General features: G+C 34.2%; 3 protein-coding genes across 4 annotated transcripts; 1 reads left to right on the top strand and 2 right to left on the bottom strand.

Annotated features, from left to right (window-relative positions):
• Positions 1-1,823: 1,823 nt before the first annotated feature.
• LOC145602815 (mitochondrial phosphate carrier protein 1, mitochondrial-like) lies at positions 1,824-5,988 on the bottom strand. The gene is made up of 6 exons (XM_081658967.1): positions 5,603-5,988; positions 4,773-5,122; positions 4,637-4,680; positions 3,348-3,562; positions 3,135-3,259; positions 1,824-2,245 (listed from the first exon to the last, which is right to left on the bottom strand). The coding sequence occupies exons 1-6, from the start codon at positions 5,720-5,722 to the stop codon at positions 2,194-2,196; spliced, it is 906 nt and encodes a 301-aa protein (XP_081515093.1). The 5' UTR covers positions 5,723-5,988; the 3' UTR covers positions 1,824-2,193.
• Positions 5,989-9,583: 3,595 nt separating this feature from the next.
• LOC145602696 (transcription factor SRM1-like) lies at positions 9,584-10,165 on the bottom strand. The gene is made up of 2 exons (XM_081658862.1): positions 9,849-10,165; positions 9,584-9,731 (listed from the first exon to the last, which is right to left on the bottom strand). Exons 1-2 carry the CDS (start codon positions 10,163-10,165, stop codon positions 9,584-9,586), a joined length of 465 nt encoding a protein of 154 aa, XP_081514988.1.
• Positions 10,166-12,676: 2,511 nt separating this feature from the next.
• Positions 12,677-17,540, top strand: LOC145600231 (monosaccharide-sensing protein 2-like). 2 transcript variants are annotated; one of them, XM_081656144.1, is made up of 7 exons: positions 12,677-12,812; positions 13,502-13,609; positions 13,782-14,348; positions 14,924-15,454; positions 15,894-16,246; positions 16,492-16,679; positions 16,771-17,540. In XM_081656144.1, the coding sequence occupies exons 2-7, from the start codon at positions 13,531-13,533 to the stop codon at positions 17,213-17,215; spliced, it is 2,163 nt and encodes a 720-aa protein (XP_081512270.1). In that variant the 5' UTR covers positions 12,677-12,812; positions 13,502-13,530; the 3' UTR covers positions 17,216-17,540. The 2 variants fall into 2 exon arrangements, with proteins under 2 accessions (XP_081512270.1, XP_081512269.1); XM_081656143.1 differs by lacking the exon at positions 12,677-12,812 and adding an exon at positions 12,883-13,187.
• Positions 17,541-17,806: the final 266 nt, after the last annotated feature.

The raw sequence follows: 17,806 nt of genomic DNA, 5'->3' as shown, positions 1-17,806 counted from the left end.
GCGTGTTTTTGTCATGAATTCCTAATTTTATACCATTTCCAAGAGTATATTTAATGCTTATATATAGCCCTTAGGGCTACATATAGCATTACCCTAATATTAATTCAAAAGTAAATATAAAAATATATTAGTTGGGTTTATATGGAGAGTTATTATTGTTAATAATAGAAGGATATTTTTCATTATTATAAAATGATTTCCTTACTGAATCTTCGTAAAAACGGAAAGTAAAATGGGCCGGAAAATTATTAATGACATTGTGACAATTGTCATTTTAGGTTCGCTTTTAGTATAACAATTGTCATTTTAGGTTCGTTTTTAGTATAGGTTAATTGATTGGATTTTCGATACCTTAAATTGTTGACAAGAAAACTGATCAATACTACAAGATCTTTTATGCTAAGTTGTTTTCTCATTTTGTATTGGCCTATTTAGTTCATTTTCTTTTGGGTTCAAATCGAAAAACAACAAAACAAAATTAAACTTAAAATTTTATTTTTTTAGGTGTGTAATCGAGTTTATGCTTCTCAAGATCAAACCTTGGTGGTTAAATTTCGCGTTTTAATCTGTTTAGCAAAGGTAGTTTTCGAACTGAACGGTTCTTCCAAAATGACGGTAGAAGGACTAGAAGATGATGTAGTTTGATGTCTATTTTCAATTAGCTGAATCTGCAAGAAAAATTAAACAATTTTTTCAACATGAAATATTAGAGTATAAACACAGTGGGTAAAAAGTTTGCTGATTTAAGAGACTTTATGTACCACTAAAGAGAATATTACTCAATGTGATTTACGTAGAGAATCTTCTTGGTTCAATCAAGGTCTTAATTAATCAATTCATAAATTAATTAATGATGAATCTACACTAATGGATTTCAGGACCCGTCTATATTAAAGTATTGGATTTGTGTAATTTCCTATCTTACCCTTACCATGGGTTATAAGAAGGAAAACTATGCTATCCCTTTGGTACAGGAAGCATCCTTCCTAAGAGGCTAGGACCATAGTTTTTTTGTGAGTATTTTTGGTTTCTAAACTCCCACAATCTTTTTAAACAACAAATTGGAAAGTGTACAATTTCCCCTTTATTTTCTTAAATTAAGTAAAATACAACCATGAGTGACCGAGGGAGGAGGCATAAGATTTTAGATCACCTAATGAGAAAGATCAAGGAAAACGAGAACCAATACAAAATGAAGTAATGTTTCAAAGTAACTTTAAACTTTCTCAGACGTTTATGGAACCCTATAGCGCATATTAACCATGACGATCTTTTCATAAATTTGTCATCATGCAATATGAACTCGAAGTTATATACAAACAAAAGTCATATAATGAATAATATTATTATGAGAAATATGCCCTATTATTTAGAGACGGAAAAAATAACAAATATATCAATGATTAATAGTGTTATCGTCCAATGAAATATCCATTTGACGGTTGTAATTAAACTTAAAACAAAATAAGAAAAGAGGAAACATGTGGGGATGCCCAACATGTGTGGGATTGTCTACATTGATAGGGAGTGCACTAATAATGACAGAAATGTTGCTCCCTGGCCATCCTTCTCAATTATATTTTTTAGAATTATTACTGTAATTTTTTTGTCTTTTTTGTACTTTATTTATTTTGAGGAATAATTATTGGTACTTAATTTATCTTATAGAAATTATTTTTGGTAAGATAAAGCTTATAAAAAGTAGCTTTATACAATGTGGTGGCTTGAATGGAGCTCTCAAGTGGAAGCTTCTATAATAAATTACAAACAAAAGTACATCTCATCTGAGAACTTAAGAATATTTTGCATCAAAAAGTTCCTGGAATAAAAAACACTGTTTTCATGGTTTTTATGTTTTACCCTTGAGATAAACAAAAAACGCGATACAATCAAGTCAGGAATCCACATTGGACCTCATCTAACTAGATCTCATCACAGAATCAAATATGCCGTCCAATTTGATTTTGGGAATGTAAAACTGGACGGCATGTTAGATGTTTACGGAGTACAGCCTATGCACTAACACAGAAACAAGAATGACAAGGTAATGATATCAAACCTGGTAGACAAAATCCAGCAAAAGAATGGGTGTAATGTTAATGTAAAGGGAACTTGAAGTATAGTGTTTGGTTAAGTTCTTGCAACTGACATGTTTGATGCAGCTTCTAGTGAATTTCAAAAAATGGCTTGAATTCATAATGTTGTCTCCAGTTCTCTACTGCAGCTAATATCTCCACTAGTCGGTCTGCACGATTTAACACAAGGAATGTCATTTTTCAGTAGTAAGCATCATGACACAGGGGCAGTTAGCAGAATATTGTCTTACAAATTGAAGTGAAACAAAGGTTTCCAAAAAAAAAAGGGTAGATATAGCTAAAAATTAATAATTTACATAAATCATGAATAAACAAGGAATACGTGGAACTAAGTAATTTTGACCCATAATTACCCCTAACATTTTCCTTCAAAAAAAAAAAAATTTTTTTTTGACCCAACTATGCAGCATTATGCGAAAACTGCAAGGCTCTATGTTTTCACTATGGCGGTAGATTTCAGCTCTACTGTAGTAATTGTTAATGTTTTTGTTTTTTTGTTTTTTTTTTTTTTTCCTGGACAAATGCTTATGGAATTAACGTTCTAGTCAATGCTATGATTTCTATCATTTAGGGTAACGCATGAGTGCTCAAAGTAAAACTTACTAAATTCATAAAGTGCCCTATTACTTTGGGGCAACCTAGAAAAGAATTGTGGCCTATTATACAGAGATAGCCCAGACAGGAGTAAATTTTTTGCAGGTCACCTCAGGTCATAGAGGCATTGAAAACTGATCAATTGATCATATGATTATGAACTATGCTGCTCATATAGTAATCAACAATGTAACCTACAAAGTATGGATGCAAAAGGGCATGTCAAGTATATAGCCACATACCACGAAGCCACAATGGCAAGTTGCAACCTCTATTACTAGAACACATCTATTCAATGACAGATCAGAGATCTTGGCTCAAAGAAGCATTATATCTTTTGTAATTCAAATTGAGTTATATTTAACTAGCACACTTTATGGAAGATGGCATAAGGAAGTAAAGGGTCAGATTGATTATATTGTGCAATCATAAAAGAGTACTTACAGCCCATTCATGACTTTTATGCAATCATAGAAGAACCACTGCAAGGTGACTACTGGTCCTACTAGTATTATCCTTATGGAAAGGCTTCTGGTGAATAAGTTTACAAGTCCAATTTTTTTTACAGCCTGCAAATCAGGAAAAAAATATCACGTATGTGAATCAAAGCAAGCATGTATGCGATTTAAACCCGGAAGAGAGAGTAGTATGTCTCACCAATCTAATGGTGTCGGCCTTTTTGTTGTACATTGAAGTGACAATGTTATCAGCTGGATTTGATACAAGACTACCAACTGCTCCAGCCGTATATCCTGCTATACATGTTACACTGAGTTGCCTAGCTTTGGAACAATCTTCTTTTCTCTTATTGAGAACATTAGAATACAGAAAATCCACTGTATGCTCAAATGTCGAGAACATCACCATAGAGACTGCAGGAAAAAATTGAAATTAACTCAGGCAAACTGGATCAAATTTAAACTAAAGTTTTTGCATCTGTAAATCAGAAGGGTTCGTTTACAAATCTAGGAAGAAGAGTAAAATAAAGCATAAAACTTGCACATGACCAATTTGCCGTATACATCATCAACTTAAATTTCCTCTGTCTGGGAAAGATGTTTCACTGTCCTACAACCTTAAAGTTAATGTTTTTATTAATCCCCGGACCAATTTCCCATGTATAGCCTTTTAAATACATCAATCGTCATCCTCTGTGCTCCCTTCGGCATGTCCATCCCACATCCATCTTTCCTCTAATGATTTATTAAAACCAAATTCAACTTTTGCTCACTGACAGTAGACTTGAAGAATGGACTGGATGACTAGCTAGTTTGACCACTTTCATAAGCACTTTTACAGTGTGTTTGGATAACATTAGAGGAAGGAAAAGAAGGGGAGGGAGGAGAAGAGGAGGGGAGGGAAAGGGAGGTGAGAGAAGAATGGTGAGTTTTCCTTCCAAATCTCTCCATTGTTGGAGGGATCATTTTCCTACGATTTAATTTCTCCATTTCTCTCCCCTCCAATTCCCTTACTTCCTCATTTGTTATCCAAATGAAAGATATCACATCTCTCCATTTCCCTCCCCTTCTTTTCCTTCCATTTCCTTCTATCCAAACACACCATTAGTCTTTTAGGCAAGTTCAGAAGAAGGCTTTGAGGGGGGAACTAGCTCGATAATCACCCAATCCCAGATACACTAAGTAGGAAAGACAAAAGTTGAGAATCTTTAGAAATAGGGGCAATGTATTGAGATTGTAGTGATAATTGATTATTAATATTATGGAAATGTAACGATTTTTTCCGAACATTCCAAAATAGCATGATAGACTGTTAATCCAGATCACGAGTGTACATAACTATCCTGCGTCAAAGTCAACATCAGCTGACTTCTAGATATTCTAGTTAATTATTATATAAATGATCCTTACAAGATATAACGGTATAATCCTAATTCCCAATGTTACAAATGACCAATACACCAATGTCTAATAGAAAAGCAGAATTACATGGAAGGTTTCGACCCCAAAGTGGAATAAGCCCTCTGTAAAAACTGCAAATTGAAATGAAAAACAGTAGCAATCAATAGACAAGCAATTCACAAAACAATTTACCATGTAGTAACAGCGGTGGTTAGATTATTACCCATATATGCCCTCTGATGCATACAGCTTGGGGAATCCATCACGCAACCCTTTGCCAAAAGTAGGTTGTGCTTGCACCCGGACCTTGATGGCTTCAAAAGGACAAAGCACAACGTTGGCAATCACCTCAGCGGAAGCACTACTAGCAAAGAAAACCAGACTCCTGTTGCTATCTGTGAGCACATTTGAATACAGCTTCTTGAAGTACTCGTAAAGACCAAACCTACAGCCACCTTGCATCCCATAACCAATACATTTGGTAGCCCACCCTCTCCAAAGCACTGAAGGCCCTTGTTCTCTTAGCAAAGTAGTTAAACATGATGTAATGCTATAGTACTTGACAGGATTCACCTATGAACAAACCGTTTCCAATCATTGCTATATTAGTTCCAACCAAATTACATTAACAGCAACCTGACTCAAACTCGGGCAGAATGACTCATCATCTAAATATGACCCGATATGAATTGACCCAAACTGAACCTAATCGAACCACACATTCGGCACTTCTAATCTCTAACTATATGAACGAACAGGTACACACCAAATTTCCCTAAACCCTAGAAAGAAGTACCACATACACACATACAGGGGCCAATGGATGTTCAAATTGCCACATAAATTAACAGGAATTTACAGAAAGATTCAGCCTTTACTGCTAGAAGGTATAATCTTTATTACCCCAACAAATTAAAACATAAATGTCACAATAATAATCAAGAGAAAACCAGAAAATTAAATCAAGGAGATACCCAGTAAATCATATATAATCACAATTGAAAAACCAGATAAAAATAAATTGAAAGATAAAAGGGGGTTAAACGAAGGAACCTGCATATTGACTTTGAGAACATCAAGAGGGGTGACGACGACATGGGTGGTTCCAGCGCTCAATATTCCACCCAATGTGCATAGCCCAATGTACCCACTTCCTCCTTTTTCTTCCTTCATTTTCACTACTTTTTTATGGTTTCCTTTCCACCATTTCTGGGGTTTTAAGCCATCTCAAGGAAGTTACCTGAAATAGGATGATTCGGAACTGAGCCGAATAGGAATTGACTGAAATTGATCTAAATCTAAAACTAATGAAAAAAGAGTTGAAAGTGATACCCGACCTTAGTAGTTAGTACACTCAACTTGAAATTCTCCTCACCTATATGGCGTACCTGATCAAATACACTCGGACTTAAAGAATTCTCATTCGATCTAATCCGACCTTTTTACCATAACCAAATCACCCATTTGATACTTCTAGACATACCTTAAGTTTTCAAACGACACATACCCTTTAAGGATTTATTTGCTATCTTGACCTAAACTAAGGTGATTTGATATGATTTTAATAAAGTCTGACTTGACCTGTTAACTTTTTAAGTCTGAAATGATTTGGTTTATTAATTGACTAAACTTTGCTGCATTTTCATAAGTAAAAATATTATCAAATTGAATTTTGTTACGGAGCAATTTGTTTCATCACCACGTATTATTCAAAAATCCTAATTAGATCAATTTGGTGTATCACGCAAAATTCCTTTTATGTTTGAGGGATCATTACTTCCTATTTTCCTAAGTAAAAATGCTTCAAACACTTCATAATCTGACCGAATTTGCTTTAATTCAACTTTGAGTTACCAAAATACTAATAAAAAATAAGGAGCCAATTTGCTAAAATACTTGATTAATATTAAGATTCAAGTTGTTCACTGAAATTACATGCATAAATGCATTACATGTCAACATAATTACTTCATAATTAACTAAATAAAATTATTTAAAGCTAGTCATAGGATACTTATTACTAGCTAATTACTTAATTATACGCCCTAATTAGTTTTAGACCAAGGGCATTATATAACACGCTTAGCTTAAGGAACCTAAATAAACTTTAGGTCATTATAATCAGAAATTATCTCATCATAATCAGCAAATAATTTTTCATAATCCAAATCATCCAAACTATCCTCCACAACAATTTGTGAGTTGATGTTATTGATGCTACTCAAAGCTGTTGTTGGATCAGCATTCGACGGCGAATCATGTTGTTCAACATCATCCTGCTTGTTGTTGTTCTTAGGGTGATCACGTTGAGAGAGACGTTCAATGACCGAATGGCGAGTAGGTTGCCTTGGAGCAGTTTCGACGATGGAGGAGTTGACGATACGAATGTCGTGGATGCTGGCACGACGTTTTTCGACAGGGGTGCGACACTTGAGACGCCTGTAGTACTTCTGCCCATGGCTAGCTACTTGGGATGCTGTCTTAGTTGGTACAAAGATTTCTGCTATGCTCTTCCATTCTCCTTTCCCAAACATGTCTAGCCCTTCCAAAAATGCCCTGCGTAGAATTCAAACATCGGTTATTTTTAATTAATACGAGTAAGGAAAGGTATACAGCAGAAATTAGGACAGTAGTCTTCTCTTAAGACTAAAAACCCTAACACATCATAATTTAAACATCTTAACAGTTGCAAAAGGTTACGTATGATAAATTAATTACAAGAATTTCTATTAGTTTATGTTTCTTGCTTGTTTTAGTAGTTATAAGTCAATGTAGGTTTTCCCCCGGCCCCATGTACAACCGACCCTTTAGCAATTCTACAAAATCGTATCTAAAAGTAAAGCTTGACGACAAATTTAATACAATGCATCAGAGATTTAGGGCATGTAATAAATAAATGAAATAGGCTAAAAATGTTAACTAAAATCTTTAATTCTATAACTGTATATCAGTACACGACAATCGTACGGCCTAACAATTGTATGACACCTAAAGTATTTGATTGGTTAGTAAATATGCTCTAATTAATATGTATCTAAATTAATAGTAAAGCTAAACATTAAATTAAATTTAATACGATATAGTAGAGATTTATGGCGTGAAATTATAAATTAAAGGATAGGCCAATTAAAAGACCTTACCTGAAATCTTTTATTCTATAACTAGGCAAGAGACCGACCTTATGTGCAATCTTTTATTCTACACTACATGCAAGTACACGACAATCGTACGATCTGATTGTGTGACACCTTAAGTTTTTAATTTGATTGGTCAATAAATATGCTCTAAGGTATTGCTCACAATCTAATTTTATTCTCTTATTTCTTACCTTTATAATAACGAACAAAATCATACCTAAAAGTAAAGCTAGACGACAAATTTAATACGATATGATAGAGATTTAGGGCAATTGAGACGACAAATTTAATACGATATAATAGAGATTTAGGGCATGAAATAAATTATTATTACTGCATTAAATTAGGGCACAAATTAAAGATCGGGTAAGTTACTTACCTATGCTCTTTTTTTGCCCACGGTGCACCCCTGCATGGCTTGCGATCAACCTTAGCTCCATCATCAACTCCATCAAGGCCACCAATTTCACCCTGCTCAATCGTCGCGGTATCTGCAACGAGTTTTTCATAGTGGCTCTTGATTTGTTCAAGAGATTTCCATGGCATAATAGCCATGATTTTTTCATAAAAATCAGGAGAGGTAACATCTAACTCAGCTAAAGCATTCTCAAACATCTTGTTTTCAAAACATGTCCACTCCTGATTATTATTACTACATTCACTATTATTATTATCATTAGAATCGGAAGGATTCATTTTTTTTTTCTTGATAATGTTACTTTTTTTTTTTTCTTGATAATGTTACTTTGTAACTTTGATAGAGATTAAATGACCAAAACTGCTTCTAACAACTAACATTCTGATTGTCATTTATAATGTAAAAGAGTATCTGAAAGGATCCTCTATTTCATTACATTTAATTCAATTTCGGCATTATTATCAATAACATTAAGTGTCTGAAACTGAGTTTGTGACATATGTTGAACTAAAGTTATAAAAAAGAGGTGTGACACAAAATGTAACAATAATATATAGATAAAATCGAAATAGGATTGTCTTTTTGTAAATTATGGACTTAAAAAAGAAATAAATTGTGCTTCAAATTGATATCCATTTGGGTTGCCTTGGATTAATTACAACTTGAATGTTTCATCGGATTTTTAGGCTGTTACATTGTGTCATTGTGTGTACTATTACTGATAATATACATGTGGCACCTTTGAGAAACCTCTTTGGGACCTTTATGTTTTCTTAATAAGGAAGATTATTAGACATTTAGACACTCCATTCTTTATAGTTGTCTAGCTTGTTGCATACAAAATATTATGTTTGCAAAAGTTGTTACTAGGAGAATTACGTTTTCATTAGTCGCATGCTTATGTGATTCAACTATACCGAGTACAAAATAAAAAAAAAAATATATGTCGCGTTGCGTGTTGTGTGTATATATATTGTCATCTTAGATTTTGTACAAATTTTATTGATAGATCTTTTTGATAAGAAAGGTAAAATAACGCACAAGTACGTGGGGTTTTGTAGTTAAATGAGAGTAATGCAGATATGATTAACAATTTTATGGATTTAATTGTACCTAAATTATTCTAATTCTTTTTTTTTCCCATTAATAAAGCGTATTTCTAATTAATGATTTGTATAAACGTTAGGATCATTTATATAAAATAGCTATTATGCATTGATTGAGATGAATTCAATTCCATATATTCAATGATAGACATAAGAATTGAGGTCTAATTGAAAAACAAACTCATAATATTGTATCATTGCAATAAATTCAAATAGCGAATAAGATTAATTAAGTTGTAAACTAAGGATAATTATACATTTCATGATGAAATATACAAATGTGTTTTTTTTGCATGCTCAATACTTATATTATTATTCATGGAGAAGAATTGAAACTATATAAAGATTTTCATTGTAGAAATAATTCTTCAATTTATTTTTTGTTAGCAATCCTTTGAAGCTTCTTAAAATACTTTTGGGCATGGCTACCAACTTGTTTGGCACTTTTAGTTGGGAGATAAAACCTTGAAATAGCAGCCCAATTCCCCTTCCCATACTTCTCTAAACCTTGTAGGAAAATCCTGCGTTGACATTGATCTTATAAATTTAGTAATTTAGTAAAAATCGTTTTTTATATATTAATCAGCTAAAATAAGGTGAAGAAAACATGACAAAAAAACTAATTAGAAAACACTAACTCATGTTCTTCTTTAGTCCAACGAACGCCACCCTTCCTTTTATGTGCCGGTACAACTCCTTGGCATGGTGCCGGTGGTGCACCATGGGACATCGACGATGATGAGTCATCATCATAGATGTCATCAAGTTCTTCATCTAAAAGACCTGCTTCAATCACCTCAACATCGTGCAACAATTCATCAATGTGTGTTTGGATTTCCTCAATTGTCTTTCCTGGCATTCTTAAGGCAATCTCTTGAGTCAAATTTGGGCTCTCAAGACCCAATTCTGCTATGGTATTTTCAAATACCTTGTCCTCTTCAAAACTCCAACCCATTATTATTTGGTTAGTTTTGTTTTGTTTTGTAATTTGTGTGTTTTACTTTGTACGCTTAATCTCAATACTTATAGAATTGAATAAATCATGTATATGAATAAGAATAGAAGATCCAATTGGATGATGGAATAAAATTTTAAAGCAAAATCTCCAAAGCTTTGATATCTTTGATGAATTATTACTAGAAATGTACATACAAAATGACACTTGGTGAAAATCTTCATTGGCAAAATCTTTTCTAGCTTGTGCTCTTGTTTTTTTTGGTGATTTCGTTATCATACTCGGATATGATTTTCTTCCTTACATTCATATATATCTTCCATATCCTTCAATATTCTTTCATCCTGTCAAAAAAAAAAAAAAAAAAAAAAATCCATACATTTTATAAAGGAAAAGGTGAATGTAAGGAAGTATATCAACATGAAATGAAGCTATTAGGTATCCCTTTGTCAAAAAAAAAAAAAAAAAAAAAACTACGTATCCCTTTTTCTTTGTCTCATATTGTTCTTCTCACTTAAAATCTTTTTGTGAGACAAAATTAGTTAAGGTGAGAAGAATATTACAAGTATAAAATAGATTGAGTAATTTGATTTGAATCCATTTTAATTAAAAGCCTTTGATTTCTATCATATAGAAAGAGTTTTGTAATATAACACGAGTATGATTGTATTATAATTTTTTATTAGAATAAGGGAAAATTGAATGAATATTAGTAAAAATGGGTATTAAATAAACTTAAAGTAGAAATGAATGCAATCTTAAAAATAATAATCATGAATCACGCACAAATATAACATATAGAATAATCTAATTCATTCATTTATTTACTATAATTATATAACATATATAATAGCTGAAGCAAAAAAGATATATGAGAGTACGTTCAGTTGGTTAGAGCTTCCCTTTGATTCCTTTTACACCACGAAATATGAATGAATTTTATTAATGCTTCAAGCATTTAACACAACTTACATCCATATGATTACAACAAAATTTGATGAAAGGCAAAAGATCCCATCCATTGCTATCCAAGCTAAAACACTCTTACAGAAACTACTAAGACTATAAAACATTCACAGCCATCTAGCTAGAACTAGGAGCTAGATAATACATAACATCAGATCAATTGCTGATTTCAAGTGGAGAAGCTAGCTCCCATTTCATCCTCGTACAACCTCTTGATAAATCTACTAAATACGGCATGTCTCAAGTAAAGTAAAAGAAGTAATCAAATGCTAGAATTGTTTGGTGGTTGAATAATACTTGGATGACATAACTTTTGAAATTAAAGTATGTACGTAGTATTTAATTTATTCTAGATTTTTTTTTTTAATGTACAACTACAAAATACTCCGTATGATAAACCCTTTTATTATAATCACATAATTTTATATAAGTGGCATATGTGTTCTTCAGATATAACATCATCACTATACACTTGGATTTATGATCTTCGGGTTTATGATGTTTTCACTTAATAATAGTTGAAAAGTATGTTTATCTAACTACGAAAAGGACTAGTGTCCAATTCTCACCTATACATCACATGAATTCCTTATTAGTTTATCTAACTCACATGAAATATGGTATGGCAAGAGACATGCACTGAGTATAAATTATAAGGCTGTCTTCTGAATAGTAAGAGTATTCAATGATAAAGCATATGCAAAAAGGTGCTCCTTATAATAAGGAGTAGGGGCAACTTTTATCAAGTCATCAACATGTGATAAGAAAAGGATAAAAAGGGTGGGTCAAGTGAGTCAAGCAAGTCATGAGTCTTAAGCTATCAATAAATTGACGAAAGTTAGATATCTTTTCCAATAAAGGTTGGAATAACAGGATTAATCATGTCAAAGTTTGATTACAATTTCATCTTCTAGAATCTTACTCCCTCCGTTGCACTAAAAAAACGGAGTATATGGAATATTTGCTCCGTATATGGTAAGACGAATTTTTCGACTATCCTGTTCTTTTGAGTTGTTTGACTATCAGTTCTTTTGAGCTGCTTGATTACCCTGTTCTTTTGAGTTATTGTGGTCTGATTTATTCTGCTCTACTAAAATCTGCTTTGATGTGTATTAATAATTTGCTAACACTTAGATTAACTCAGAAGCTCAAAAGAATATGACCTAATTATATTTATAATTATAAGAAGTATAGATTATAATTTATAAGAAGTTAATACATGAAATATTTATATTAAGACGATATAGCAAGCATCAATATAACTTTTTTTTCAAAAAATTAATGCATAAAAAGATTAAAAACCAACATTGGCCAAAGACTTGGTGAACAGAGGGAGTGCCAAAATATTGACCCATATGGAAAAAAAAAAGGCAGTTAAAAATTACTCTATGCCGTAATTAGTTAATTTCCCCTGATTGTAACCCTATTTGCTCTCTATCTTTCTCCTCATCATGATTCAATATTTTAGGAACGGATAGATTACTCCGTAAAATAATAAAATCAGACCCGAACTAACCCAACCCTTGTTAAATCATTGTCAAGTTAACTAACTTTAACTCTAATAATAAAAAAATAAAAAAAAACATCCTCGGAGAAACAGGGCACTGAAAAATGCACGTTCTGCGCCTCTAAAACCTTGTCTGTCTTACATCTGGCGGGAATATACCCTGTTGAAGAACTGGTAATTCGACCCCAATTCTCACCTTTTTCACTTTTTTCATGTCAATTTATTACTGTTTGTAGTTTTTACTAAGATTCTTGAGAAGATTCTTTTGTGGGGATGATATTTTTTTAGTTATAATTCCAGCTATTACCAAGCTAAAAGCCAATCTATGATATCAATAATGGCGGTCTTCATAATCTTCTCCTGCATCTGAAATCACAAATCTTGGCTTTCTGTATTCAATCTTTTTTATTTTAATTTAGGTTTATGATTATAATTAAGGGTCGGTGCAAATTTTTTGTATAAATTTGAAATTATATCTTTTGGCAATAATAAAGACTCCGCTTTTTTTCCTGAATTTTTTGAGGGGGCTGATTCGCCCATTGCAAAAAGGTACCATTTTTTTTTTCCTTCTGAATTTCAGATCTTTTTTAATGGGCTTTTAGATCTATTAATATTGCTATTTCTGCAATGTGTTTAGGTGTTTGTGTAATTCTGAATTCTGGTATTACCCCACTAAATAATTTACTGTAATGTATGAAATTTGATTTGAAATTATGAAATTTTGATTTAGGTATTTTTCTTGATGATTCGATGTTGAATTAAGGTTAAATATTGTGGTAGTTCATTGAAAGATTTGATCTTTGATTTTGAAAGTAAGATTTAGCAGTGTTAAATCATGATTTTGATGTGATACAATGATTCAGGTTATAGGGTGTAATTTATAGCAAGCAAGATGAGAGGAGCAGTATTTGCAGCATTAGCTGCTACAATGGGCAACTTGTTGCAAGGGTGGGATAATGCAACTATTGCAGGTAACTCAAATTCTGTTCTTTTTAGTTCTTTTGCTGATTTGATTGACAATTGAGAAGAATAGTTTGTTGGGTGTTTATCTGATTTATCATAGAATTAGACTATTAGATTTCGAAATTGGAATGATGTATCCTAGAATTTTAAGAGTTGAGATTATGTTTGATTTTAATGTAGGTGCTCTAATATACATCAAGAGGGAATTCAACCTCGAAACACAACCAACATTGGAGGGGCTTATTGTGGCCATGTCTCTTATTGGGGCCACGGTTATCACGACATTCTCAGGTCCTGTTTCAGATTCAGTTGGGCGCCGGCCTATGCTGATCGTCTCATCATTGTTGTACTGTCTTGGTGGTGTTGTTATGCTATGGTCTCCCAATGTATATGTCTTGCTCTTGGGTAGGCTGTTGGATGGATTTGGAGTTGGTTTAGCAGTTACTCTTGTGCCAGTCTATATATCAGAAACTGCACCCCCGGAGATCAGAGGACAGTTGAATACCCTCCCACAGTTCACTGGTTCAGGAGGGATGTTCTTGTCTTACTGTATGGTATTTGGCATGTCTTTGATGGATGCACCGAGTTGGAGATTGATGCTCGGTGTTCTTTCAATTCCATCTCTTCTGTATTTTATCTTGACGGTGTTTTACTTGCCTGAGTCTCCTAGGTGGTTAGTCAGCAAAGGAAAGATGACTGAGGCTAAGAAAGTCCTACAAAAGTTACGCGGCAGAGAAGATGTCACTGGTTAGTATTCTGTTTTTTCTTTAAATCTGTAAGCGGCTGTTTTTTTTTTTAAGTTGTATCTAAACAATGCTGACAATTAAATTAGCGGGTTTTGTTGCTACCATAATTCCCCGCCATTCTGATGCTGGCACATAGTGAAGCAAATGTCTTAATGTTATTGTTGATAGATATTTGACATAAAATAGAAATTGAAAGAGTGAGAAGCTGAGTGTCAACTACTAGAGGGAGCTATTGTTTTTGTCGATGAATTGACATGATGTGGGAGAAGAAACAGATAAGGCTGAGTGTATATAACTTGAGGGAGCATATAAAGTATAATAAACAGCTACTACAAACTCATCGTGACCATCAACTCAACAAAAACGTGAGAAATTATCTATGGATCTTTAATGCTAGTACAGTAGTACAGGGCCATATAGGGTTTGTGCTCGCATGAGTTGCATCAGTTAGTTAACATTCAATATTTTTTTGTAATCTTCATAGTTGTTTCTTCATGGTTGTATAAAAAATTAAGAATACACACTGATGCTTTTTTTGTCCAACTACTTATTTCGTATTATTCAATCATCTTGTAGGTGAGTTGGCGCTGCTTATAGAAGGACTTGGAACTGGAGTTGATACTTCAATTGAAGAGTATGTGATGGGCCCAGCAAATGATGAGGAAGCCACCACAGATAAGGATCAAATCAAACTATATGGTGCTGAGCATGGCCAATCTTGGATTGCCAAACCAGTCACAGGACAAAGCACACTTGGCATGGTTTCTCGTTATGGAAGCATGGCCAACCAGGGAAGTATGGCAAACATGATGGATCCTCTCGTCACTTTGTTTGGCAGTGTACACGAGAAGCTGCCCCAGACAGGAAGCATGAGGAGTGCAATATTCCCAAACTTTGGGAGCATGTTCAATACTGCTGCTGATGACAATGGTAGAGATGAAAATTGGGAGGTTGAGAGTCGAGGTGAGGATACCTCTTCTGATGTTGGCCATGATGACTCTGATGATAATCTGAGGAGTCCACTGCTTTCACCTCACGCCTCTGGTGTAGCTCCTCCATCAAATGGCAGCATGCTGATGCAAAGTGGTGAATTAGTCAACAGTACAGGTAGATTCAGATGATTATAGTTCTTACATTATAAGTTAATTCTTGAAGAATTATGATGTTATTTTGGTTTTTACGGTGTCCTTTGAAAAACTTGTTCTTTCCCTCTAAGAGATCTTTTTGAAAAAGATGATTTTGATGATGGCTGAAATTAAGCTTTTACTATATCTGAATGCTTGGGCTGGGAGGGAATTGGAGGAAATTGGAGGAAAGCAGCTCATATTACCTCAACTAAATAATTAGTTTGATAGAATTTAAGGGTAATGTGTGGTTAAATTATGTGACCTTCTTTCTAAATCCTTTAAAGAGAGGAGAGACTTGAAGAGTATTGAGCATTTTTTCTCTGGCCGAAAAATTTTCTTTCTTACTCCTTTTATGGTGCTTCCTGTTACTATTGATATGAAAAATTTTCCAACCTAATGTTTACATTCTTCCTTAACAGGTATCGGTGGAGGTTGGCAGCTAGCATACAAGAAAGCACAAGATGGAACAGGTGAATTGAAAAGGGTTTATCTTCACCAAGAAGCTGGCATGGGGTCTATGCGTGGGTCTATGCGTGGATCGGTTGTTTCACTGCCTCCATCTGATCTTATTGATGGTCAGCTTATCCAGGCTGCTGGTCTTGTGAGCCAGTCCACCCTCAACATCAAGGACTTCAAGGGAGATTCTCCTCTTGAGGATGGTAATGTGCAGCCTTCAGCAGCTGCTACTAAAGGGCAGAGCTGGAGGGAGCTTCTCGAACCAGGAGTTAAGCGAGCATTGATTGTTGGTATGGGAATGCAGATACTTCAGCAGGTAAACATGATTTTTTGTAGTTCAGGATTTGAATTTACAGTAGTTAAAACTCAAAACAACTTAGAAACTCGACCCTTTTCAATCCAATGTTTCATCTCCCCCCTCCCCCATTCTGTTTCATCTTCAGTTATCATGTTTCCCTTCGTAATTAAAGGGGATGTAGGCAGTAGGCTTGACTATATTCTCGTACTCCTGCTTATATGATTTGTCTGACAGACGTTTTGGTTTTTTTGTTTTGTAATCAGTTCTCTGGGATCAATGGAGTTCTCTACTACACCCCTCAGATCCTCTCACAAGCAGGAGTGGATGTTCTCCTATCAAGATTGGGGATTGGTTCAGACTCCGCTTCACTCCTGATTAGTGGTTTGACGACATTGTTGATGCTTCCTAGCATAGGCCTTGCTATGAGGTTGATGGATATCTCTGGAAGAAGGTAACAAACTTGCGCAATTGCATCATCAAAATTTTAACACCTACATTCTCTTCTGCAGTAGTATATTTACATGTTTTTTTTCACTCTGCAGGTTTCTTCTGTTAAATACACTTCCTGTCTTGATTGGATCACTGATTGTACTAGTCCTTTCCAACGTTATCGAAATGGGAACTGTCTTACACGCTACATTATCTACTATTAGTGTCGTAGTCTACTTCTGCTGCTTTGTCATGGGATTTGGCCCTATCCCCAACATCCTGTGCTCCGAAATCTTCCCTACTCGTGTCCGTGGGATTTGCATTGCCATATGCTCTCTGACCTTCTGGTTTGGAGACATCATTGTCACATACTCTCTCCCTGGTTTGCTGTCCTCTATAGGCCTTGCAGGAGTCTTTGGCATCTATGCCATAGTTTGCACCATTTCTTGGTTCTTTGTTTACATGAAGGTACCCGAAACAAAGGGCATGCCCCTAGAAGTTATCAGCGAGTTCTTCAACGTGGGAGCAAGGCAAGCTGAAGCCGAGAAAGATATGTGAGTTTTGTAATACTATTCAGAATTTTGATTTGCTCATTGCTTAAGGCATCGAAGTAGATGCCTGAAAGAAGTCAGTGATGATAAGTCTGATCAACCGAGAGAAAGAGAGAAGAAAGGAGAGCCTAACATTTTTTGCAATACAAACTTGATGCTGTTGCATCAGTTAGAGAAAAAGGTTACTGTGGGGGATTACACTACTCCAATCACCCCCTTCTTCTGAAAACAATAGTTCTCGGCGATTGGATTTGCAGTTTTGTTCTGTTTATTGATAGTATAATGTGTAATTTCTATCATTAGTTTATTTGATTGTCTAATTTGTTTCTCTTTATCCATTGCCATTGTTAGTTGGTTACAAAATGGAGAAATGGTTAGCTTTTACTTAAACCTTTTGAATCCCAAGACCATGTTAGTTTCTTGAAAAACCTCGCATAAATCAAGAAGGAACAGGTTACTTTGAATGTTTCAAGACATGAAGTTTCTTTATTTTTCATTCATCAGCTTTACCTATCTCCTGCCTTGCAAAAAGAGCTAACATACATGATTTATTTAAAGTCAGCAAAGGTACACGTTTGTTCTTGAGCACCATTTCACG

This window comes from Chenopodium album, chromosome 21 (assembly GCF_948465745.1).
Source record: "Chenopodium album chromosome 21, dcCheAlbu1.1, whole genome shotgun sequence".
NCBI lineage: Eukaryota > Viridiplantae > Streptophyta > Magnoliopsida > Caryophyllales > Amaranthaceae > Chenopodium > Chenopodium album.
Note: the sequence above shows the minus strand (reverse complement) of the source record. Positions and strands in the feature narration are given on the sequence as shown.